The sequence below is a fragment of the Myodes glareolus genome, chromosome 3 (assembly GCF_982192425.1).
Source record: "Myodes glareolus chromosome 3, mMyoGla1.1, whole genome shotgun sequence".
Classification (NCBI taxonomy): domain Eukaryota; kingdom Metazoa; phylum Chordata; class Mammalia; order Rodentia; family Cricetidae; genus Myodes; species Myodes glareolus.
In genome coordinates, this window is record NC_142028.1 from 38,626,270 (window position 1) to 38,651,965 (window position 25,696).

At 40.6% G+C, this 25,696-nt stretch overlaps 1 protein-coding gene and 1 pseudogene across 5 annotated transcripts in view; one reads left to right on the top strand and one right to left on the bottom strand.

The window, feature by feature from the left end:
• Positions 1 to 25,696, top strand: part of Rad18 (RAD18 E3 ubiquitin protein ligase) — an 85,800-nt gene that overhangs the window by 27,987 nt on the left and 32,117 nt on the right. For all 5 annotated transcript variants that reach the window (XM_048438542.3, XM_048438544.3, XM_048438543.3 and 2 more), the window contains 4 exons: positions 2,299 to 2,375; positions 8,987 to 9,047; positions 18,724 to 18,858; positions 25,004 to 25,160. In XM_048438542.3, coding sequence (XP_048294499.3) covers positions 2,299 to 2,375; positions 8,987 to 9,047; positions 18,724 to 18,858; positions 25,004 to 25,160 — 430 coding nt within the window. The remainder of the gene's footprint in view (positions 1 to 2,298; positions 2,376 to 8,986; positions 9,048 to 18,723; positions 18,859 to 25,003; positions 25,161 to 25,696) is intronic.
• Positions 22,712 to 22,898, bottom strand: LOC148122646 (Nuclear RNase P; annotated as a pseudogene).

Below are 25,696 nucleotides of genomic sequence, written 5' to 3' on the forward strand. Positions count from 1 at the left end.
AGCCTTGGCTATCCTGGAACTCGCTTTGTAGACCAAGCTGGTCTTGGACTCAGAAGTCTACCAGCCTCTTCTTTCCAAGAACTGAAATTAAAGGCATGTACCCTCCAGGCCCAGCTTGTTCTGTACTAAATTTTTTTGGTATCAGTTACTTTCCTTTTTGGTGTGACCAAATACTTGAGAAGAAACAACTTAAAGAGGGAAGATTTATTTTGTCTCATTGATTGATTGACATGAGGGGAAGGCATGGCAGTGTTTATGAGGCTGAATGTGCAGCCGAGACTCCCACCATCTCATTGTGCTAGGTAGCAGAAACATGGGAGTGCTGACATTCTGTAGAAACAGCCTGCCATCGATGTTCCTGTGTCTGAGCTCAGTTGTGTTTTTGTTGTTGTTTCCTTTTTATGTTTTCTTGGTAGCCACGCCTGGCCTTTTGTAATCTATCAGAAAGTTTAGCCATGATCTTACTCAGATGTACAGTCATTTCATTTTGTCACCTGATGGTCATGATCTCTCCTAATCTTGCCACCTATTTTTGGGTTTTAGCACATGTAGTTGTTGTTTGACTTTAACTCTGATGGATTCAAGCAAAATTATAGTTGGATAGCTTGTTAGTGTTTCCTTGTCATTATAGTGAGGGTGATAGTATTGTTAGCCCTCTACACCCTAATCAGAATCAGAAATAATTTTAAAAATAGCTTAAACCCTTAACTTGTGCCCACCGTAGTATAATTTTCTTACTATTGTAGAGTGTGCCAGATGTCTTCATTGGTACTTGTGTTAATGCATGAGATAGAATGTAAATACTTTTGCTTTCCTATTATACTGTGACTCAGTAAGCTCACAAGAAGATAAACAGTTCTTGTTCACAGATGATACTGTTTACATTGTTTCTATCAGCCCTACAAAATTAAGGAGGCAGATACATATCAGTACTTGGAAAAGAAAATATTTTGTTTAAGTGAAGCAGTTGCTTTGAATTTAAATAAACTTTAGTAGGATTATTTGAAGTTGATACAAAGGGGAGATTGAGGTGGATGTAGAGGGAGATTGAATGAGGAGGGTAAGAGTGGGTTTACTAAGAAGTACTCTCATTTCACCCATGTAATGTAACCAATTGTCAGCCCTACAATATAACCAATTGTCAAGCCATCCTAGTTTTTTGTCTACCATTTAAAACCTCTACATAGAATATTTTGAAGTAAATTACAGACTTAATATCTTTTTACACATAAATGATTGTCAGTTCTTATTATGTACCTCATGCACTTCAATAGATTGACTTTTAGTATTGAAAGACAACTTTTGCAAAATCTACACTGTTTATGTTTAGAGGGAGCCATTTAATGTGTGGTCTCCTGCTGTGGGTGATTTAAAACTGTCTATGGAGCCGGGCGGTGGTGGCACATGCCTTTAATCCCAGCACTTGGGAGGCAGAGGCAGGCAGATCACTGTGAGTTCGAGGCCAACCTGGTCTACAAGAGCTAGTTCCAGGAGAGGTTCCAAAGCCACAGAGAAACCCTGTCTCAAAAAAACAAAAAAAACAAAAAACCAAAAAAATAAAACTGTCTATGGATACTTGTTTTGGAGGCAAGGACATTTCCCCTGGTATTTGCAGATCTTTCTTCTTGGCAAGTTTCAATACATTTAATATATTGGAGTTTTAGTTTTGCTCATAGTGTAAATTCTCATATTTCTTTGGAATTGTTGTTTATATATTCAAGAGAGAAGACAAAAATAACATAGTATTTCTTACAATTTTATTTTGATATGTAGAAGAGTTGAAAACTAAAGCTCCACATTTTTTTTTAATGTTTTACTTTGAAATGTTGCTAGATTTACTGTTTTAATTACTGTTGTATTGTTGTGCTGAAACACCAAGAGCAAAGCAAGCAACCATGACCATTATGGCAGGGATGGGGGGAGGGTGGCAGGCAGGCAGGCATGGCACTGATGTAGTAGCTGAGAGCTTACATCTCATGTGCAAGTTTCAGGCCGAGAGAGAAAGAGAGTGGGATTGGGCCTAACTGGACCTTTGTGAAAACCCAGCCCCCAGTGACACACCTCCTCCAACAAAGCCACACCTCCTAATCCTTCCCAAAAATTTCACTAACTGGGGACCTTAGCATTCAAATTTATGAGTTATTGGAGGCCATTCTTCTTCAAACCACCACACTTATTTTTGGAAATTTGCTAAAAGAAGATAGGAATCTGCATGTATATACACTTGTCTTTCTCTATTGTTAAAACCTCACATAGGCATAGAGTAAGTGGATTTTAATTTTGTTCTTATTTTAATAGTTGCTGAAATAGTCCAAGAAATTGAAAACATGGAGAAGACCAGGATGCGCCTTGAAGCGAGTAAACTCAATGAAAATGTATGTTGAATCTGTTTCAGTGTCTGTGTAGTTGTGCAGGACGGAATTGTTGAATTGTACTTTTAAAATTAAAAGCCAGCCTTTATAAATTTTTTTTTGGTAGAAAATGTACTGGAACACATTGCTATTTAGAGAATTAAGATTTCTTTACAGCTCATGTTTTTAGATAGCATTTGTGTTTAACAAACTTACAGCATAAAGTACAGCTGGAGTCACCTAGACAAAGCCCTCGGCTGTTTTTTATCTGCCATGAGGTAAAGATGTTTGCTCCTCCACCACTTACTCCTGCCACTGTGGTGTTCTGCCCAGGTGCCTGGGCCAAGCAGCCATGGGCTGAACACTAAACCAGCATGTGAACTATTAGCTAGGAAAATGAGTATGTCACTAGGACACATTTGAAAGAAGAAACAACTAAAGAAAAATAGGAATCTGGTAAGTGATGGTACATGCCTTTAATCCCAGCACACAGGAAGCAAAGGCAGGTGGATCTCTGTAAGTTTGAGGCCAGCCTGGTCTACAATCTGAGTTCCAGGACAGTCTGAGCTATTACATAGAGAAACCTTGTCTTGATAAACAAAACAAAAAAAAATGAGAATATTCTAAGGTTTTTAATCTTTATAAACAGCAGTGCACAATCTTCATAAGTGTTAAGAATGAGTTCTGGGTTTACTCTGCTTTTTCTGATGACTTTTGTAGCTCTTTGGAGAAACAATAGGACCAGAATTTAATTCACATTCAGCAGCAACTTATCTTTTATAATTATCCTTTCTAAGCTTCTATGAATCATGGGTCAATTTTTAATAATCTAATTTAAGGAAAATAGGCAACTATATTACTTTAACACAAGTGCCTACCACTTAGGAAATTTTAATATAATATTCTTTTTTTAAGATTACATTTTTATTTACATGTGTATGTTGTTGTGTATATATACCGTGTGTGTGTGTGTATGCCTGCTTTCCTGTGGAGGACAGACTAGGGTGTTGGATTCCTAGGAATTGGAGTTATAGGCACTTGTGAGTTGACTGATAAGGGTGCTGAGAACTAAGCTTAGTGTTGACAAAGGTTTCTGTCCTACCTGGTCCTACCGTAATTCAGTCCCAAATAAATACACAGAGGTTTATATTAATTATAAACTGTTTGGCTTAGTAGCTCAGGCTTCTTATTAACTCTTTTACTTATATTAGCCCATAATTCTTGTCTGTGTTAGTCACGTGGCTTGGTATCTTTTTTTGGCAAGGCAGTTACATCTTGCTTGCTCTGTTTCTGGCTTGTGTTTGGGTGACGACTACAGACTGAATCTTTACTCTTCCCAGAATTTTTCTGTTCTTGTTGCCCTGCCTCTACTTTCTGCCTGGTCGCCCTGCCTATACTTCTTGCCTGGCTACTGGCCAATCAGCGTTTTATTAAAAATAATACAAGTGACTGGATAAAAGACCATTGTCCCATAGCAGCTTAGGTTTTCTAAATAAGTGTCAAATGCTTCTGACTTCTAAGCTATTACTTCAACACCATTAATGTAATCATTTTTCTCCCTTTTCTCCTCTTCTTCCTCTTTCTTCTATCTTTCTTATTTCTACTTCATATATATACATATATTGAGATAAGGTCTCAGTTTGTAGCTGGCCTGAAACTCACTGTATAGAACAGGCTGACCTCAAACTCACAGAGATCTTTCTATCTGCCTCTGGTTCCCAAGTACTAGGATCAAAGGTATGCACAACAGCACTCTCAGCTAATGTAATACTCTTTATAAAAATTTTTATTTTAAAAATGTTTTCTCATAGAATATATTGATCACATCCTTTTTCTTACCCCAGCTCCTCCTTACTTCTTAACCCACTCAACTTTATGTTCTTTTCCTTCCTCTAATAACAACAAAAAATCCAAGAAACACAACAAAAATCAGAAAAAAACTAAAAGAAATAGAATAAAGCAAAAAAAATCGCAAAATAAAGTGCACCAAAAAAAAAAAAAATAGAGTCCACTTTGTGTTGGCCAAGTACTGGGCATGAGACCTGCCCTGGGGTGTGGTGGGCACACCTAGTGACAGTCTGTTAAAGAAGACTGATATTCCCTTTGCCGGCATGTTTCAATTACAAATGGCTTCTTGGTTAGGGGTGGGCTTTGTGTTCACTTCCCCTTCTCAGTGCTGGGCATTTTGTCTGGTTTGAACTTGTGCAGATCTTGTGCCTGCTGTCACAGTCTCTGAATTCATATGTGCATCTGTTCTGTTGTGTCTGGAAGACACTGTTTCCTTGGCTCTGAAAATCTTTCCACTTTTCCCATATAGATCCTTGAACTTTGAGGGGAGGAGTTTGATAAAAATGTCCCATTTAGGGCTGAGTGTTCCACAGTCTCTCACTCTCTGAACACTGCCCAGTTGTGAATCTCTTTGTTAATTACCATCTACTACATGAAGAAGCTTTTCTGATGAAAATTGAATAATGCTCCGATACATGGGTATAGCAGTATGTCATTAGGAATCATTTTACTGCTTTGTTCCATTAACAGAATAATAGTAGGTTTTCCTTTATGCCCATGACTAGTTTTTGACCTGACACAGGTATGAATTCCAACTCATGGAGTGGGCCTTAAATCTAATAAAATAAAAGTAGTTGATTATTCCTGTAACATTGTGCCAGTATATCTTGCAGGCAGGTGTCTGTTGTAGCTGAGTGATACTAATAATTACTTTTCTCCTCTGGTAGTATGGAAGAATATTTTCTCGTACCATGAACACTAGTCAGTAGGGGTACTAGTCAGTTGGGCACCAGCTCAGTTTCCCCATGTTTGATAACATCAATAATAGGGCCTTACTATCAGGTTATAGAGAATAATCAATAACCTTGATAATAGCTTGTATTTAAAGGTGTCTATGGGTATTTTTGGCCACGATTCAACAAGATATAACCTATTCTTGTCTTTGGAGGTTTTACTTGGTGACTTAAGATGCCTAATTGGTGCATTGACTCCATTTAAATTTTTTTCATATATGTATATATTTTAGGAAGCTTCTATAGGAGTAGATTTCCATATGGCTTTTCAAACAGCCTTTAGTGTTAGGTATCTGTAGTCACATTTCAATTGTATTTTAATAACTAAAGCCTGAAGATCTGGGAGTAAAACAGCACCACTGGCAAGCCTTATAGACCAGGCAGCATCAATACACACTAATTCCAGTAGACACAGTAGTTTGCCATAGAAACCAGGTGGTAGTGGTATATGCCTTTAATCCCAGAACTAGAGAGAATTATAAAACAGGAAGAGACAACTCACAGACACAGTCTCATTCTGAGATTCCTGGAGGCAGGATCGCCATTTTCAGACTTGAGGTTGAGGTAAGAGCCAATAGCTGGCTGCTTTGCTGTTTGAATCTTCAGGTTGAAACCTATATCAGTTTCTGAGTTTTTATATTGTGTGTTTTATTGAGATGTCCCTCTATATAATCCCTCCTTTATTCTGCCCTTCCATTCCCCTTCCCATTTAGTCCTCCTAATTTCTCCTTTATCCCTTTATAATACTGTATTCTATTTCCTTTTCTTTGGAACATTATACCCCTCCCTGATCCCTTACTAGCTAACCTCTGAAATTATTCAGGTTGACATACACATGTCTAAAACTGACATCCATATACAAAAGAAAACATGAAATATTTTTCTTTTTAGGTCTAGGTTACCTCATTCAGGATGATTGATTCTAGCTCCATCTATTTACCTGCAAATTTCATTATTTCAGTTATCTTAGTAGATGAATAGTCCATTTCTCAATTGATGGAGATCTATGCTATCTGCAATTTATGGCTATTATGACTAGAGTCCCAATTAACATGGATGTGCAAGTACCTCTGTAGTAGAATGTTGAGTTTTTTGGATATATACCCAAGATGGGTACAGCTGAATCTTGTGGTAAATTGATTTCCATAGTGACTGTACCAGTTTGTACCCCTACCAGCAGTGAATCAGTGTTCCCTTTCCCTGCATCATCTTCACCAGCAACTATTATTATTTGCTTTTACTGTTTAGGGCCATTCTGACTGGGGTGAGATACAGTGTCAAAGTAGTTTTAATTTCCTTGATGGCTAAGGATGAACATTTTAAAAGTGTTTCTCAGCCATTTGTGTTTCATCTTTTGAAACTAATTCTGCACCCCATTTTTAAATTGGGTTAACCCATTTGTTTTATGTGCAGATTTTTTTAGTTCTTTATATATATATTCTAGATAACTAACCCTTTATCAAATTTCCTATTCCATAGGCTGACACTTAGCTTGAATGATGGTGTCTTTTGCTATACAGAAGCTTTTAGCTTTATGAGGTTCCATTTATTACTTACTGCCTGTTGTTGATGTCCTGTTTAGAAATTCTCTTCTTGTGCCAGTGAATTCAAGCCTATTCACTACCTTCTCTTCTTTATGATACAATGTATCTCAATTTGATACAATGTCTCACATTGAGGTCCTTGATCCATTTTGAGTTGAGTTTTGTGCAGAGTGATGGCTATGGATCTATTTTTATTCTTCTACATGCAGCTGTCCAGTTTGACCAGCACTTTTGTTGGAGATACTGTCTTTCCTCCAATGTGTATTTTCAGTTTCTTTGTCCAAAATTAGGTGTCCGTAGGTGTGTGGAATTATATCTGGGTCTTCAGTTCTATTCTGTTGACCAGTATGCTTTCTTATGTCAATACCATGTTTTTTTAAATGATTGTAGCTCTATAATAATAGTTTGAAATCTGAGGTGGTGATACCTCCAGCAGTTCTTTTATAACTCAGAATTGTTTCAGCTATCCTGGGTTTTATGTATCTAATGTAATATTATTAATACAGAACCACACTTTAGTTGATGAACTAGACTTCAAGAATTAGAAAAGAGATTCATGGCGAAGGACGGCTATGCAGTCGGAGGCCCACATTGGAGCAACGGATTGAGCCCCCCGAGGTCCGGAGGGGGAGCGGAAGGAGGAGGAACATGAAAGACGAAATCAGTACTGCGAGGGATGCTATCACCCACTGATACAAGGGAACGGATCTGATGAGAATTTACCAGGGCCAGTCGGACTGGGACTGAACGAGGACGTGATCTAGCCAGATTCTCGGAATTTGGCCGGATTCTCTGACTGTGGCTGGCCCGGGGTCTTTCTGAAAAGCCATTGACTATGACACTGGGACCTGTTTCCTCTGCATATGCTGGATTTTGGGGATCCAGTCTGTTTGGACGCTCGCCTTCCTGGACCTGGAGGGAGGGGGAGGGAGCTGGAGCTTCCCACAGGGCAGGAAACCCTGACTGCCCTGGGGGACGGAGGGGAAGGAGGGGGGAGTGGGGGGAGTGGGAGGGTGTTGGGAGGGGGGGCGGAAATGGAAACTTTTATAATTTAATAAAATTTACTAAAAAAAAAAATAAAGAAATTTCACCAATTAGAAAAAAAAAAAGAAAAGAGATTCATGCAAGTTTCAAAGCAGAAAGAGGAAATGACTCGTACAACTCAAAAATCAGACTTGCTTAAAATTTGTCTTTGTTTTCTTAATATATCTTAATTTTTAACTAGTGTTTTTTAGTAACAACAAAACAGTGGATTTCTTTATGTGTTTCATACGTTCATATCATTGTACTTTGCTCATATTCGCCCCTTTCTTTGTTCTGGCTCTCTTCCTCTACCAAATATTTCTCCACAATATTTCATTTGAGAAACCTTACATATGCAGAAAGGTGGAAGGAAGGGTACTATTCTTTACTATCAGATTTATTACCTGACACAATTTTCCTCCATTTGTCTTCTAGATACAGGCTCATATGTGTTTTGATTTTGGATATTTCTTTCTCAACTATTTGGAGTTGGATATAGCTTTTTTACACATTTTATTGGGATATTTTTATTTATGGGAAAAACCAAAACTTAAAATCTCTTAACAAATGAATCCCACCTTGGCCTAAAATATAGGCTATAGCTACTGCCAAATTACTCATTTATAACATGAACATTTGTCAAATAAATAAACATCTGAGGCTGTAGATGGCTTAGCAGGAAAGATCACTTGCTGTATAAGCCTGAGAACTTGAGTTCAAATCTCCAGCACTCATGTAAAAAGTCAAGCATGACTGCATATGTCTCTAACTCCTTTGCTGTGGGGAGTGGGGACAGGAGACTGCTAGGATTTCTCACCAGCCTCGCTCTAGGTTCAGTGAGAAGCCCTGTCTCTGTCTCAAGAAAATAAGGCAGAGGGTCTTCATATGTGCACGAGCATGCTCATCCATACATACCTGTACATACACACACACCAGGGTATATACAACCTCTCAGATTTCACTATAATATTGTTTAAAAAAACATATTTTAATCATGGTGAGATTTCCTTCTTGGATGTTACTTGATTTGAGGAAAAAGTTGTTTTTCCTTTTTTTGTTAACAAAAATAAAAACCTGCTGCTGAGGAAGAAGTGATGAGGAAGACTGCTTGCTGCTCACGACAGTTGGAGGAAGCGCGCAGGCTACTCAGAAGTGGATTGGCTTCCTCTGTTTTAAGCAACCACATTTGAAGTTTTGAAAGTTGTGCATTGATTTCCATTTTTTGTCATTTTGATGTAATTCTAAAGATTTTTTTTTATTATTTTAGGTCATGGTTTTTACAAAGGACCAGACAGAGAAGGAGATAGATGAAATTCACAGTAAATATCGTAAGTTGTGCAACATGTTCTTATTGTAAAGAGTTTAACTTACTGTTTAACATCTTAGGTGATTAAAAAATGTTTGATATTAATGTTCAGTATAATCTTGTTAGTGTTGCATCAGAGACTGAGGTGTAGTAGGTGTCTACTCAGATGGCCTTTTGTATGTGGCACCTGTCTTAAGATCTGTGACTGACGTTCTGCTTTGAGTTCATTGTCACCAAGCACTTGGCAAATGAGTTATTTCTCAGAAACCATTCTGTGAGAAATTGGGCAGACATAGAAGCACTCGGGACTGCATTGAGTCTCAGGCCTGGAGAGTAGTACCAGTTCTACTGTAAGGAGGTCAGCATTTCTGTGGCCTGTAGGTTTGTGACAGAAATAGATTTCCTTCTCTTGTTAGCTTCTCTCACACTTTATCATTTTCTTTCCTGTAAGTGGTCTGCTTGTGTATCTTTGCTAGGCCACACCTTACTGTTTTTGTTAACTGGGTAGTTGTTATGTCTTAGTTACTTAGTTGATTGGTATTTATTTATTTTGAGACAGGATTGTTCTGTGTAACCCTGTCTATTCTGGAGCTTTCTATGTAGACTTGGCTGGCTGACTTTGAATCTACAGAGATCTGATTTCCTCTATTTTTTAATTTTAATTTTGTTTTATTTTTGCAGCACTGAGAATTGAATTCAAGGCCTTGCATGTGGTAGACTAGTATTCCTGGAAGGGTTACATCTCCAGCCTCAAACTGAATGAGGACTGAAATTCCTTATTCCTCTTGGTTCTGCCGGTCTCTCCTTCTCCTTGCCTCCACACTTCCCCTCTCTTTCCTCCCTCTTTTTCTCAGTCTTCTTTTCTCTTTCTCTGCCTTTTTTTTTTTTTATTGAGTCTAGGTCTTGCTCAGTAGCCCAAACTATCTTCTGCCTTCCAAGTGCTGTGCATGTAAGTGTGTTCCTCTACGCTAGTTAAGGGCCAGCAAGCAGCACATAATGATTATTGGTTGAGTGAGTGTTCCAGTTATAGTATAGTTTCATTGTGCTCAGGCAGTTTTCTTTCTTTCTTCCAATCTTACTTTGAAGAGCAGATTCAGGAGCAGGGAAGGAGGCTGAAACACCCACATAGTCCCAGTTTGCTTTCTATGCCGTGATAAATACCATGATCAAAAGCATGATCAAAAGGAGGAAAGTGTACTATCATGGAGGGAAGTCAGTGCATGCTGACCGGCTTGCTCATTCTACATTATTACATAACCCAGAACCTGCCCATGGGTGGCACTGCCTGCAGTAGGCTGGGTCCTCCCATATCAATCACTAATCAAGAAAATGCCCCACAGGCCTTCCTACAGGTCAAACTAATGGGGCATTGTCTCAACTGAGGTTTCCTCTTTCCAAAGGACCCTAGCTTGTGTCAAGCTGACAAAAAACTATCCCTCCCCCCAGTAGCTATAGGTGGCTACTGTTTGCCTGGTAGAGTACATGTGTAATATATTTGATCAGATTAACCTACTCATTTTCTTCTTAGCTGTTGCGTGTGACTCATTGAGTTTAATTAGGATTGTTCACAGCAGTGTGGGTGAGGGGTTATTTCAGGAGCACTGGCACTTTTACCTTATCCCTTGTTTATACAACTGATGGAAACCATAATTGCTAATACATCTTCAGGGGTGGGGGATTCATGTGTCCCCTGTCAGAATATTGAGGGGGACACTATTTTGCCCATAATTGTAGCTGCTGTAAGTTCAAGGGTACAGCCCTATGTAAGGTTGAGAAGACAACTTTCCAGTGGTACAGATGTCCCTTTCCAGCTGCTCATTGAACAGTCACTCTCAATACTTTGAACCAGTTTTGATTCTGCCATCCACTGCTGAGAGTAGCTTCTCTCTCCAAACTGACAAACATGAATATAGTTAGAGAACATTTTAATGATCATAGCATGTTCATTTGGCAAAACAGCAATAATAGCTTCCATACCACAGTCTGTATACTCTCCAGCCACCAGCTTACAGTAATGAACATGGATTTCCTCAAATCTAATCTACTTGAGAGGTCAGAAATGTACCAAAAAATATAAAATTTTCTCTCTCCCCAAAATGTAAAAATAAGTATACAGTTCTAGTTCTACTTTTAGACAGATGGCGTAACGGATTTGACTTTCCTCCTTCCAAAAAAAAAATTGATCTGATGAAATATATGTTAAGGTTTGTCTCAGATGTTGGCAAACAGGTAGCACAGGACTGAGAGGGAAACAAGATAGAAAGCACCACAGTCTGGTAGCAGTTTTCAGATACTATGATGTGGAACCTGTTGCTACCACTGAGCTAAGACAGACATCCTACTTCTTGGAAGCCAAGGTAGCCAGAATTTGTGGCACAGTACCAGTGAGAAGGCAACTGTAGAGAGAAGACAGCTCCAAAGATCTGTGAAAGAAGCCAGTTACTCTTGGCTATTTGAAAGAACAAGGCAGAATAGTTTCTGGGGTCCACACAGGAAGATGAGTGACTTGCATCACTATTAGACCAGGCAGGAAAGCTTCATGAAATATGGAACCTCAAGAGCTCTCAGATATTGTCTCAGTAGCAAAGTCAGATCACCTGCCTGTGTTCAGGCTTCTGTTGCTGTGCTAAATACCATGAACAAAAGCAACCCGGGGAGAAAGAGTCTATTATCATCTTACTACTTGCAGTCTATGGTCTAGGAAAGTCAGGGCAGAAATTCTAGGCAAGAGGCAGAGGCCACTAAAGAGTGTTACTTTCTCCTCATGTATTGTTCAGTCTGCCTTTTAAAAGCAACCCAGGACCTCCAGCCCAGCAGTGGCACCACCCTCAGTGAGCTGGGCCCTTCCACATTAGTCAGCAATCAAGAAAATGTCCCACAAGCAAGCCCACAGGCCAGTCTGGTAGGAACATTTTTTCAATTGAGATTCCCTCTTCCCAAATGACTCTAGTTTGTGTCTAATGGACATAAAACTAGGAGCACATCAATCACCCCAGAGTCAGGGAATATGCAATTTAGACTCTTCAGGCTGTGTATGCTTTTCCATATCTTGTTTACTTTTTGTATTATTTTAATTGTGTTATTTTAAGTGTATGGCTATTTTGCCCACATGCATATTCGTGCATCATGTGTAGCCCGCAGAGGCCAGAAGAGGGGGACTGATCTCCTGGAACAGGAGTTACAGACGTTCTGAGTCCTCAGAAGAGGTAGGAATTAGGAAACTGTTAGCGCTCACAGTGTCACATGTAACTTTTCTAACATTCTAGTATTTACTTAAAAGTCTTAATTTTCTCTTTGGCAGAAAATACTTTTGTTTGTTTTCCTCTACATTCCTGTCCTGTCATTCACTTTTGAGATTATGTGTGCCAGAACTCAAATCTGATGCCCACACTTTGTTGTACTTTCACTTAAAAATGATATCCTAAGCCAGGTACGGTAGCAATCAGGAAGCTGAGGCATGGGATTATAAGTTTGAGGCTATCTTGATATACATTCCAGGACCTGCTTCCAAGAGAAAAAAAAGGTACTTGTGCTGGCCTATAGTTTATGATCCTAGAGAAGCTAAGTAACAAGGTGAACCCTAAGAAAAACATACATAGATCCACCTGGAAAGGGGAAATAGACAAGATTTCCTGACAAAATTGGGAACATGGGGGTGGAAGGAGAAGTGAGGGTGGAAGTGGAAAATGGGGGGAGGAAAATTGGAGGGAATTGAGATGGAAGAAGGACAGAGATGAGAGCAAGGAAAGAGATATTTTGGTTGAGGGAGCCATTATGGGACTAACAAGAAACTTGGCACTAGAGAAATTACCGGGAATCTACAAGGATGACCCCAGCTAAGACCTTAAGCAATAGAGGACAGGGGACCCAAACTGGCTTTGCCCTGTAGTCAGACTGATGACTATCTTAAATATCATCATAGAACTTTCATCCAGCAACTGATGGAAACAGAGACAGAGACCTGCATCAGAGCACTGAATTGACCTCCCAAAGTCCTGTTGAAGAGTAAGAATATGAGCAAAGAGGTCAAGATGGTGATGGGTATGCCCACTGGAACAGTTTGCCTGAGCTAATGGGAGCCAGACAGGGAAGGAAGCAGCATAGGACCAAACTAGGCCCTCTGAATGTGGGTGACAATTGTGTGGCTGGGGCAGACTGCAGGGCCACTGGAAATGACACCAGGATTTATCTCTACTGCTTGTACTGACTTTTTGGAACCCATTCTCTTTGGATGAATATCTTGCTCACCCTAGATATAGTAGGGAGGGCCTTGGACCATCCCCAAAGCAATGTGTCTTACCTTCTCTGAGGAGTGAATGGGGGGGGGTGTTGGGGGAAGGTGGGAGGAATGGGAGGAGGTGAGGGAATGTGGCTGCCTTTTGCCCTTGTCCGAAGAGTTTGCCTGAGGCTGAAGTGAAGAGTTTTGGATAATTTCGTTGACAGAGAATAATCTCAAAACAGCCTAATATAGACTCTGTTGTATAGTTATTAGTGGTAACTCTAAAGATTTATAGTGAAAAGGAACAAATTGAACAGGGTAAATTATAAAATGTTAAATTTGAGGAGAAAAGGAATATCAGGAAGTGGAGTAGAGCTAAATCCTGTGTTCAAGGAGATAAACAGATTAAGAATTGGAATAAAGGGAGTGGTGACCTTGGGACAAGGTCCCACTCAGCTAAATTTCCAATCTGTGAAAAGGAATTAAGGAAAAGCTTGAAGCCTTTAATCCCAACACTCCAGAGGCAGAGGCTGGTAATCTCTGAGTTTGAGGCCAGCCTGGTCTACAGAGCAAGTTCCAGAAGAGCCAAGATTAGGCAGTGAAGGTAACCATCAAAAGCAGAAAGCTGGTGAATATGTAATTGAATGAGGGGGCCATGTTCCAGCTTTAGCAAGCAGCAGAACTTGTCACCTTCAGCTATGTGATTCTGACTTTAGAATCAAGGAGTACTAAGGAAAGTCACTGAGACCAGGCATGTGTCAGGGGTGACCCTGAAAGGAGGTACAGAGAGGCCATTGTGTGAAGCATCTGACACCAGGTTCTTCTTCTTCTTCTTCTTCTTCTTCTTCTTCTTCTTCTTCTTCTTCTTCTTCTTCTTCTTCTTCTTCTTCTTCTTCTTCTTCTTCTTCTTCTTCTTCTCCTCCTTCTCCAGCTCCTCCTCCTCCTCCTGCTCCTTCTCCTCCTCCTCCTCTTCTTCTTTGCTTAGAATTTGCACTATAATGGCCCCTGAAGGAAGTGACACTATTAGGAGGTATGTCTTTGTTGGAGTAATGGTGTAGGAGGTTCTTCTGTATTTGTATTGCTTTCATTGGTTGAATAAAGAAACTGCCTTGGCCTTTTGATAGGGCAGACTCAGGTAGGCGGGGAAGACAGAACAGAATTCTGGGAGGAAGAAAGCAGAGACAGGCAGATGCTGTGAATCTTATGCCTGAGACAGACATAGGTTAGACTCTTGCCGGTAAGCCACAATCACGTGATAATACATAGATTTAATAGAAATGGGTTAATCAAGATGTGAGAGTTAGCCAATAAGAGGCTAGAGCTAATGGCCAGGCAGTAATTTAATTAATACAATTTCCATGTGATTATTTCGGGGGTTAAGCTAGCTGGGTGCCGGGACGCAGCCTGCTCCTCCTACTACAGAGTAGGTATTGCCTTGTTGGAGGAAGTGTGTCACTGTGGATGTGGACTTTGAGGTCTCATATGTGCTTAAGTCACGCCCAGTGTCTTATACCACTTCCTATTGCCTGGGTAAGATGCAGGAACCTCTTCAGCACCATGTCTGCCTGCCCACCACTATGTCCCACCATGATGATAATGGACTCAAACTCTGAACTTTAAGCCACCCAACTAAATGTTTTCTTTATAAGAGTTGCCGTGGTTATAGTGTCTCTTCACAGCAATAGAAACCCTAACTAAGACAAATGGTTTTCAAAAGATTCTATATATGAGGTTTTTGTGATGAAGTCGAGAGTATAAGCTAGAGGTTGGCCTTTAATTATAACACAGTTTCATGAGAATGACTGTAAGATAAGCATGTGTACACAGACAAGGAGTTGTGGTGCTTGGAAGAAGATAATTTCTCCTCAAATAAATTCATATATTTTTTGTCTACAAAGAGGGTCCATAAAGAGGCTATGATGGGGTTTGAATGAAGAGTAGAAAATGAGCAATAGTTATTTTGAGTCGGTAGACATGAACTTATTCATCAGCTCCCATAACTAGTCAAACCACTTAGTTTTTTTTTATGGGTCGGTTATTTTATGTGTCTCCATGTTTTGCCTGCATGTATGTCTGCACCTCATGTATCTCTGGTACCCACAGAGGTCAGAAGAAAGGGTTGGACCTCCTGGAACTGGAGTTATGGGTGGTTGTGAGCTACTCTGTGGGTTCTGGTAGCTAAACCTGGATCCTCTAGAAGACTATCCAGTGCTGTTAACTGCTGAGCTGCATCTGCAGCCCCCAGAACCACTTAAATTCTTCAGAGGAAAATTCAGGACATATATAACTCAAACTCATATTTTCGATTCTAGAGTTCTTCCTAAGATGAGCGAGATGATGAATGGGAACAGTTTTATTAGTTAATCTGTTGGCATCATTTATTTTCTTTTTCCAGGGCAGCAGTCTTGGACTTCCTGAATCAGAGCCAGAGTGGTGGCTGCTCTTTAGTTTCTGTTTCCAACCTAGCTGTGGAGTAACTAGATTCAAGCAAGAAAAGACACTATATAAATCTGAGCCTTTAATACTTTAGGAGTAAAGCCATTTAACCTTTCTGACTGTTAATTTGATTACTTCAGGGGTTTTTGAGCAAACCTCAGGTAACAATCTTAGGTTTCCTGATGGCTTAGAAAAAAACAGAAGGAAAATCTAGGAAAATGGCTATGGTGGTTTCTGTTGTCATCTTGATAAAACTGGAGTCACTTGGGAGACGGGCCTCTGGGAATGCCTTTGGGGATAAGTTGGTTGTGTTGAGATGGGAAGACCTGCCCACTATGAGTGGCACCTGGTTGGAATGCTGGATTTAAATTTTTTAAATGATTTATTTATTTTTATGTGTATGAGTATTCTGCCTGTATCTGTGTCTGTGCACCTTGTGTACCTTCAGAGGCCAGAAGTGGGTGTCGATCCCTAGGAACTGGAGTCACAGACTGGCTAGCCACCATGTCACTGGTGGGAGTTGAACCCAGGTCCTCTAGAAGTGCAGCCTGTTTTCCTAACTCTGAGCCATCTCTTCAACCCTATGGGTCCTAGATTTCATAAATGTCTCAAAGGGACTGAGCACTATTCATTTGTTTGTTTCCCAGTTGTGAATGAGAAGGGACCAGTTGGTTCAAGCTCCTGGCACCTGGACTGTCCTGAATAAGCCCTTTCTCTATAAGTTGCTTTTGTCAGTATTTATCATAGCCACAGAAAAAGAAACCAAGATAACAAACCACACTTGACTAATAGCAACTCCAGAATGATGACAGTAGTATTGCCTGTGCATTCTGGGAGCTGAGGAAGTAGATGAGGTGATTCTCTTTACATGCATGGAATAAAATAGTGTGTAAAAGAAATTATCTGTTGTGTATTCTTTGTGTAGACTCTCTTAACCTGCTTCTTAAGAGATGGCTTTCTCTAGTAATCTTTTTTTAGCTTCTTAATTTCTTTTTTGTAGGCCTGACTGGCCTGGCACTTTGTAGACCAGGCTGACATCAAACTCAGAAATCCACCTGCCTCTGTCTCCCTAGTGTTATGATTAAAGGCATACTTTACCATGTTAATGTTTAATTTTTTTCATTTGAAAAATCACTTTTCATAGAATTTTATCCATTTCTAAAGAACTAATTTTTTCCAGTAATTTTTATGCCCATCTTGTAATTTCTTTTGCTGAAAGTTTAGTCTTTTATGTTATAACTTACCCGATATTTTACAGCCTGCTGATTAGTTTCACTGGGAGTTTGTATGCACACATACGTATTAGAATTAGAATTAGAAGCAATCTCCTCAATGGCTTGCTCTCTCTGCCAGTGTTCGAATGCAGGAATCCAGCTTCTTTTTTACTTGATGCGTTTCATAACTCTGTGCTGTTTACCATGCTGAAGGATAGCTTTTCAGAAACAGATGAAGTTGTTTATCTCATTAGATTTTTTTAGAGACCTAAAAACTAGTTATTAGGGGCTGACTTGAAATTAAGAGCAATTACTGGTCTTGAAGAGAACCCAGGTTGGGTTTTCAGTACCCACATGGCAATTCAAACCATCTATAACTCTAGTTCTAGTAGATCTTATGCCCTCTTCTGACCTCCTTGAGTACACATGTGGTGAACATACAGATTTCCAGGTTAACAATACTTAAATACTTAAAGATGAATAAATATTTAAAATATTAAAAAATAAAAATAGAATTTAAAAAACCAATTGCAGATTAGGAAGATGGTTTTGAGATACACAAAAAAGAGTTATTAGAGCAGTCAGAATTGAGTTAGAATCTGATAATGAATGTGCACATGGAAGCAGACCTGGCTTCTTCCATAGTGGGGTAGGGATGTCACTGCAGCCAATTCTGTGGCTGAGGAAATTTTATATACCTACAGAAAATTATTTTCTATGACTATAGAAAATGGTTACCTGTAACTTGCAGTTTAACCATTGTTTGAATGGTTAGGATCCCAGAAAAGTAGCTCTGGACATGTCTGTATAGACCTTCATTCCAATGCACTCCCTACTACTCTGTATTGTGCTAAATGTAAAAGAAACCAAGTGTTAAAACATACATATTATTGGCTGTGTGGAAAATTCTCAAAATTTTGTCTTTACCATTATAGCATTAGTTTTCTAAAATTTGAGGGCATTTACAGACAATATTATTTTGAACCATGGTTACCAGTAAGTATGGTACAACTACAGCTGCTGGAACTATGGCTCAGACTCACAAGTAAGTGTCCTAATTTTTGTGCTCTAACGCCGAGGGTTCTCTAGGAGTGTGTTGTTAATCTCCATATTGAGGACCTTGATGTCAGGGTTATGAAATTATGTGTTGAAGTGATAGTAAAGATGGTGTTATGTATCTTAAAACAGGAGACATTGGTGATCTGAGAATGTAAAATGTTAAAAGGATTCTGCTGGGAAACAAATGTTAGGAAAACATTCTTTTGTAAGACTACTTTTCTAGAGCCTTTTCTTCGGTGCCAGTTAATGTAATCCACTTATTCTTAGTCGTCATGTGTATGTTGAACATTAGAAAGCATCTTTTCGACGTTATTTTGGAAGTGTCAGTCACAGGGTGTGGTGTCACATTCCTGAAACCCTAGCATTTGGGAAACTGAGGAAGGAGGATTATCTGAGGTCTGTCTAGTCTATCAATTGAGTCCCTTTCTCACTGAAACAAAATGAGAAGGTAAGGTGGGTAGGTAGGAGGGAGGGAGGAAACGGTTATCAGTCTGTATTTTGTACTCTGTGGGAAGCCTCTACATACTAAGGGCTTAGGGAGGAAGAAAAAACCCTAGAGTAGCAAATTATATCATGTATCCCTGTTTGCTTTGGGGAAGAGAAAGACAGAGATTTGTCCGCTGCCCCTAAGCCCTCTGTGGTCTTCTTCATGGTAGCTTCTTCATTCAGTGCAGGTGATTCTGCTAATGATGTTACTGAGCAACTTTGTGCCTGATTCTCAGTGTGTCACGTGTAGATGGTTCACCCATTCACAGTCCTTTTGAATTTAGGTAAAAGGCATCAGAGTGAATTCCAGCTTCTAGTGAATCAGGCCAAAAAAGGATACAAGAAAACTGGCAGAATGTCAAAAGCTACAATAATGAGAAGAGATGGACCTGCAGAGAAACTGCCATCCGCCATCATGGGTAAGACTTACTGAAACAAAAGCCTAATGAATTTTGTTACTTTTTCAAACATTTATTTATTCATTCTGTGTATATGTGTGCATGTGTGTACATTTGTGCACTGTGAAAATATCACAGGACAACCTGTGGGAGTTGTTTGTCCTTCCACCATGTGGGTTCAGTGATCAAATTCAGGTTGTTAGGCTGAGCTGCAAGTGCTTTACCCACTGAGCCGTCTTGTTGGTCCTCTCTTTTTTAAAGTAAAAAGAATATGAAACCAATGTGATTTAATAAGGTTACTCAGCATTTGAAATGGGGTAGAAGTACTTTTTAGAAAGCTTAATGTAGCAGTTGTTGACTATAAGGTAGCATATTGCTTGCTTTGGAAACAGTGCAAGAATGTCCCATAGAGACAGCCCCTGAAGTCTTCCTGTTTGTAGTTATAAAGCATCCCAAACTCTGTGATTGTCGAAGTGTGAGGATATTTTCTAGGTGTGAAATTTATTACTGAAGATTCTAAGACAAAGAGAATTATTTTTGTTGTGGAACTCTGATGTTTACTTTGCTGAAGTGTTGCAATGGAGAGTTTAATGCTAATGCAGCTGGTATTCCAACACATTCAGTGCATTACTTAGTTTTGATCCAGCTTTAAATTTGAGATTAATGTTTTCTGTTGCCAAGGCTTTAGACCATGAGCAAAACAGAATCATAATAGGAAAAGAGGCACAAAAAATTCTTACTACTTTTCTTAATTGTGACAAAATACACACAACATGTATACGTTTTTTGTTTTTGTCAAGACAGTTTCTCAGTAGCTATGGAGCTAGTCTTGGAACTCGCTGTATAAACCAGACTGGCTTCGAACTCACAGAGATCTGACTCATGAGTGTTGGGATTAAAGGCGTGAGCCACCACCGCCCGGCATATTTTTAGTAATTCATAGGTGCACAACTCGTGGCTGTTTAGTGGTTTCATAGTACTGTTTAACCTTCTATACCCCAAACCCTTTTAGCATCCCTCGTACAAACTCTGTGGTGTATCACATCACTCCCTGCTCTCCCACATAGTCCTGATCATCTCTGTTTTGTCTGCTTATGGGTTTGCTTGCTTTGGGAATCTAATGCAAGTAGAAGTGTACACTATCTGTCTTGTTATGTTGGCTTATTTTTCTAAGGATAATGTTTTTATTGCCTGTCAATATTGTTTCAAATATTAAAATTTCTTTATTCTTTAGTATGCATATGCAGCATTTCATCTATTAATTTGTTGAGTTATTTTTGCCTTCTTAATTATGTATGATGTTTTTGTAGTTTTCTTTAGTTCTCAGATGTCTGTTCAAGACCCGCTTTCAGTTCTTTTTTTTTTTTTTTTACATGTCTGTTCTAGTTTCATTTCTCTTGCTGTGACCAAAAGAAACTTTGGGGAGGAAGGAGTTTATTTAGCTTAGAACCCCAGGTCACAGTCTATTATTGAGGGATATCAGGGCCAGGAACTTGAAGGCAGGTCTGCTTGCTGTTCCAGACATGACTTCCAGCCAAGAGATTTGCTCCACAGTCAAAGAAGTATGTCAGGAACCATGGAAAAGTACTGTTTACTACCTGCCTCTCAGACCAGTTTATACTCAGCTAGCTTTCAGGCCTGCCTACCTAGGTTGAACTAGGTCCTCTTACATCAATTAACAATCAAGACAGTCCTCCCACAGACATGCTCACAGGCCAACTAATGTAGGGAATTTCTCAACTGAGGTTTTCTTTCATATGGTTCTAGACTGTGTCAGATTGATAGTTAAGCTAACCAGACAATGTCTAAGGTCTAAGTGAAATTTCTGGTTCATATGGTAGTGCCGTGGTTAACCTTCTGAAGAACCAACAGGCTGTGCTGCATAATCGCTGCATTATTTTACGTTCTCACTGGCAGTATATTCCAGTTCCCATTTCTCCACATCTTGTCAGTACTGGATAGTTTTCTTGGTTGAGGAAACCATCTTCTAAGTGTGTGTTTCCTTCTGTGGAGACCGTCTATATTAGATTCTTTAGAGAAACAGAACTGATAGAACACACAGGCACACATACACCGTGGGGGCATTTCTTAAGAGTGGCTTCCAGTCTGTGGACTGGCTAAATTGAAAATGGCTGTCTCCTAATGTAAAGGCCAAGAATTCAGTAGTTACTTAGTCCAACTAGTTCTACTAGTCTTCAGCCTGTGTTGGAATCCTGAAGAAGTAGGTCCTAATTCCAGTTAAGGAATACCTCAGCAACAGAGTAGATGAACTTGTTGAGAGAGTGATGACAATCAGACCAAAAGCAAAAGCTTTGTATTTTTCTTGTCTTTTTATAATATAGCCAGTCACCAGAAGGTGTAGCCTTCTGATTTAGGGTGTATTTTTTATAAGAGGATGTTCTTGGCCTTATGGAAAGTCACTGGTTAGGGCCCATCCTCTCTCCCTGATGAATAGTGGCAGTAGTTTATTGGTACTTGGGTAGCATTAGGAACTTACATTGATGATTGCGGGGGGCCATCCTGTCCCGCAGGAATGAACGCCACCAAAAACGAGAATTCCTTCTCTGGTCACATCTTTATTTGGAGCATTTCCTTGAGGAAAATTGGGGGAAGGGAAGATAGAGCAGGGACGAGAGAAAGCTTAGAGAGAGGAAGTAGGGTCCCGAGGCATCTGCTTTTAAACGGTGGAGCAGCTTGAACGCTGTCCTGATTGGTTAATGCCATTCTGCTGGTCTGAGCATGTGCAGGCAAGGGTGCAGGCAGGGTTGCTCAGCCCCACGTGGCTACCTCCAAACTGCAGGACTACCTGTGCCTCCAGGTGGCTCCCAACATCTCCCCCTAATTATTGTCTTTAAGAGCAATAAGGCAAAACTATTTTCCAATCTGGTCCCCACCTAGACGCAGCATGCCAAGGATATCTCTGCTCCCACCCATTCCTAAGGAAGGAAAAGGCAAAGTAGAGTAAGAGATAAGAGGTTGCACAGGGTGTTGCTCAAGTCGATGGTGTGAAACAGCTGCTCTTGGCACCGCCCAGAAGGTCATCTCTGCTGTCTCCGCACGAATCTTCCACAGCAGGACACTCAGCATCCACTGGGTCGTCTTCTTTATCTCTCTGGTCGGTCTCGCTGGCATCCAGATGTATGTCAGCATTCCTAGAAAAACATAAACAAAACTCTCCTCCCAAATAAACATTTAAGAGTATTAAAAACTCTCAGTGTAAAAATTCAGCACAATCAGTACTGGAAGTAGGCTGGTTTTGAACTTAGAGACCTGTAGGTCTCTGCTTCAAAAAGCAAATCTTGTTTGCCTGTACCAGCAAAATTTTGAATTAAAAATTAAGTGTAAAGAATGCAAGAGAAATCCTTTCTCTGGGGGAAGCTGTCACTGGTAGTGTAGTCCCCCTCTATTGTTTAAAAACCAAAGCAGTTGTCATTGGGAATTGAACTCATAACCTTTGGAAGAGCAGGCAATGCCCTTAACCGCTGAGCCATCTCTCCAGCTCCCCTATTTAGATGGAAAAACCTCTAGGTAACATTGTTTATTTCACCCGTTGCCAAGGGCAATAGGTAATGGTAACCAGGTTGACGCGCCTTTATTATGATAATTAGGACCAGTTCTTTGAGGGAGAATGGACGTCGATCATCTGGCTACTTCCTGCTGACAAAGGGGCGATGTTTGGGGGATAAATGTTTTTATCTGACTGAATTTTTGGCGACAAATGTTTTTATCTGACTGAATTCTTAGCGACCTTGGCTGAGGGCGGCGGCAGCGGCGGACAGCGGCGGCTGCCACAGCTCCGCCTCTGAAGCCCATAATGGCGCGCTCCGCATGGCCCAAAGGCATGGCTCCGCCCCGGGCCGTGCGCGGGCTCGCCGTTTCACCTCAGGCAATGAACTCGCACCGCCGGCTGTGAGTCTTTTTCAAGCTCCGGCGAGGGGGGGCATCCGCCCACCCGTGGAGGGGCTTCTGCCCGGTCCACCCGCGCGCAGAGCCCCGTTCTCTGGGAACTCACCTCCCCGCTCGCCCATGTTGCTATGGAAACACAGTTTTTCCGCAGAGCCGATTCAGCTCCTCTCTGCCTTCTATGGCGCCGCTGCTCACCACGCAGCTTCCGCCTCAGTCAGGCGAGTCCGCTCAGGTGCTGAAAAAGTCCTCCAAAAACCATAGCCCCGCCAGAAGGCCGGGACATATAGCCTCTGATGTCACACGGACTTTAGCCTGCCCGCGACCTGGCTATTCGCAGGCCTCCAGCAAACTCCCCGCCAGCAACTGGTTGCGTCTCCCTCCTGAGTAGCTGGGATCACAGGTGTGCACCACCGCGCCCGGCCCACTTCCATGTTTCTAATCAGGCATTACCGCTCAAAGGCGGGCCGGCTGCCGCCAGCACTCTCAGCACGATCAAGCAGCTTGTCTTTCTCAGTCAAAAATTAAAGTTTTTTGTACGTGAGAGCCAGAGACTGAGCTCTCTTAACAAAATTAGGCGAAAATCACCTCCAAAAGCTCTGTGGCTCTTTAAGAATAGGGAAGGCAGTGATCAAGCTCGCCTCCCTGCGAGACTGTTGCCTCCAGTCTCTAACAGCGAGTATGCACGGAGGAAGCCGCGGATCTCCCAACCGTAAACCTCGCTTTTTCTCAGCTCCACCTGCACTGAACTTAAGGGATTTTTCTTCCCCGTTGCTTTCTGTACCTTCTTTCAGATACCTTAACTTTGATTTTTTTTTTTTTTTTTTTTTTTTTTTTTTTTTTTTGTATTTTCTTTTCTATTTTAGGCCTATCCTTTGAAATTCCTTTTTACATTTCTTTTCCTCCCCTTTCTGGGGATTTTAACCGACGTCACTCACCGCTCCATGTTCTCAGAGTTCTGAAATTCAAGGCTCTCTGTGCTGGTGTCTGATCTTGGCTTTTTCTCCCGGGCTTTCTCAGGGTCCCCCGGCGTAGTTGTCAGGGTCCCTCAGCGTCCGGGGTTTCGAGCACCAGTTGCGGGGGGCCATCCTGTCCCGCAGGAATGAACGCCACCAAAAACGAGAATTCCTTCTCTGGTCACATCTTTATTTGGAGCATTTCCTTGAGGAAAATTGGGGGAAGGGAAGATAGAGCAGGGACGAGAGAAAGCTTAGAGAGAGGAAGTAGGGTCCCGAGGCATCTGCTTTTAAACGGTGGAGCAGCTTGAACGCTGTCCTGATTGGTTAATGCCATTCTGCTGGTCTGAGCATGTGCAGGCAAGGGTGCAGGCAGGGTTGCTCAGCCCCACGTGGCTACCTCCAAACTGCAGGACTACCTGTGCCTCCAGGTGGCTCCCAACAGATGATGAGTTCTGTATAACAAACATTGAGGGTTATTTCTGAAAATCTTGAGTATATGAACTTGGGAAGGGGTTTTGTTTTTAAAGAATTTGTCCTATTCAATATTTATTTTGCTAACAAAACCTTAACAACTGCTTTTATTCATTTATTTTCTTATTCATTTTCTGAATTGTTAGGATAGCACAGATGAAAACCCCCATAATGTTGGCACACACTGTAAAGGGAGAGTCCTAGGCAACAGACAGTTTGGCACAGCTAATTCTTTTAGTTTTAGATATTGGGCTGTGCTGTGTGTCATAGTCCTTCAGACCGCCATGAGGTGTCCCTGCGTCTTTATCTTTAGAAAAAGAAACTTTGAAAATAGAATATGACAAAGTATGTACAAAAATGTGATGTGTCGGATCAAATGGCAGGATTCTTATGTCTGATTGCTTTTCCTTTTCTTTATAGTGAATAGTTTATTTAATGGGTTTTAAAAAGTGTCCAGATGTTTGATATCATGTCATGTGGCAAATAGTATGATTCCCTTATGTCTGTTTTGTTAATTTGTCACTGTTCTTTGATTTTGAAATAGCAATTATTCCTTAGTAATCTGCTAATAGGATCTTCATTAGAATGTTAAGGAATTCCTATCTCTGGTTTTAAAGGAAACTTTAGTTTAAATAAATCAATCCTGGAAAACATAAATAAGATAGTTAGTAGCAATAAAGTATCATTTATTTTATAGCTTTAGAACCAATGTTCTTTTACTTCTATTTTTAAAGTAGAAATAACACTATTAAGTGTTAAAGAAATAGAGGGTGTACATTTTAACATTGTCTTTAGTTTTTTTTTTTTAAAAAAATCTTTTATTTCCTTGTTAGGACAAGAAGATAATGTAAACTTTTCGGATACAGTCTCAGTAACAAACCACTTTCCTCAGTTCAAACTGGACTCCCCAGTGCAGCCGGAGCCCGAGAGACTGGATGACTGTTCTAGCTGTACTGATCTTCTCTCCTCAGAGTCAGAGTCCTGCAATAGGTAAGGAGTGTGTAGAGACCGGCTCTTTTATACCTCTGCTTCTTTCATCGTACTTTCCTGCTGCTGTAACAAGATTTCTTGACAAAATCAACTTTAAGGAGAAGGGTTAATTTGGCTGACAGTTCTGACGTGCAGGCCCTCATGGGAAGAAGATGATGGAGGCAGGAATTTGATGCAGCTGGACACACGAACAGTTAGGAGAGGAGGAAGGATGAGTGCTGTGCTCAGTCACTTTCTTCTTCTCACAGCGTCCACAACCCACGTCCAGGGAGTGGTCCTGCCCATTGCTGGGATGGGTCTTCCCATCCCATTGAGCCTAATCAAGATGAACCCTTGTAGGTGTGCCTGGAGGCTTGTCTCCTAGATCTTTCCAGATCCTGTTGACAGTCAGCAATAATCATCTAGACCAATAGTTCTCTGCCTTCCTAATGCTCTGACCCTTTAATACAGCTTCTCATGTTGTTGACCCAACCATAAAATTATTTTGTTGCTACTTCATAATTATAATTTTGCTATTGTTATGAATTGTTATATAA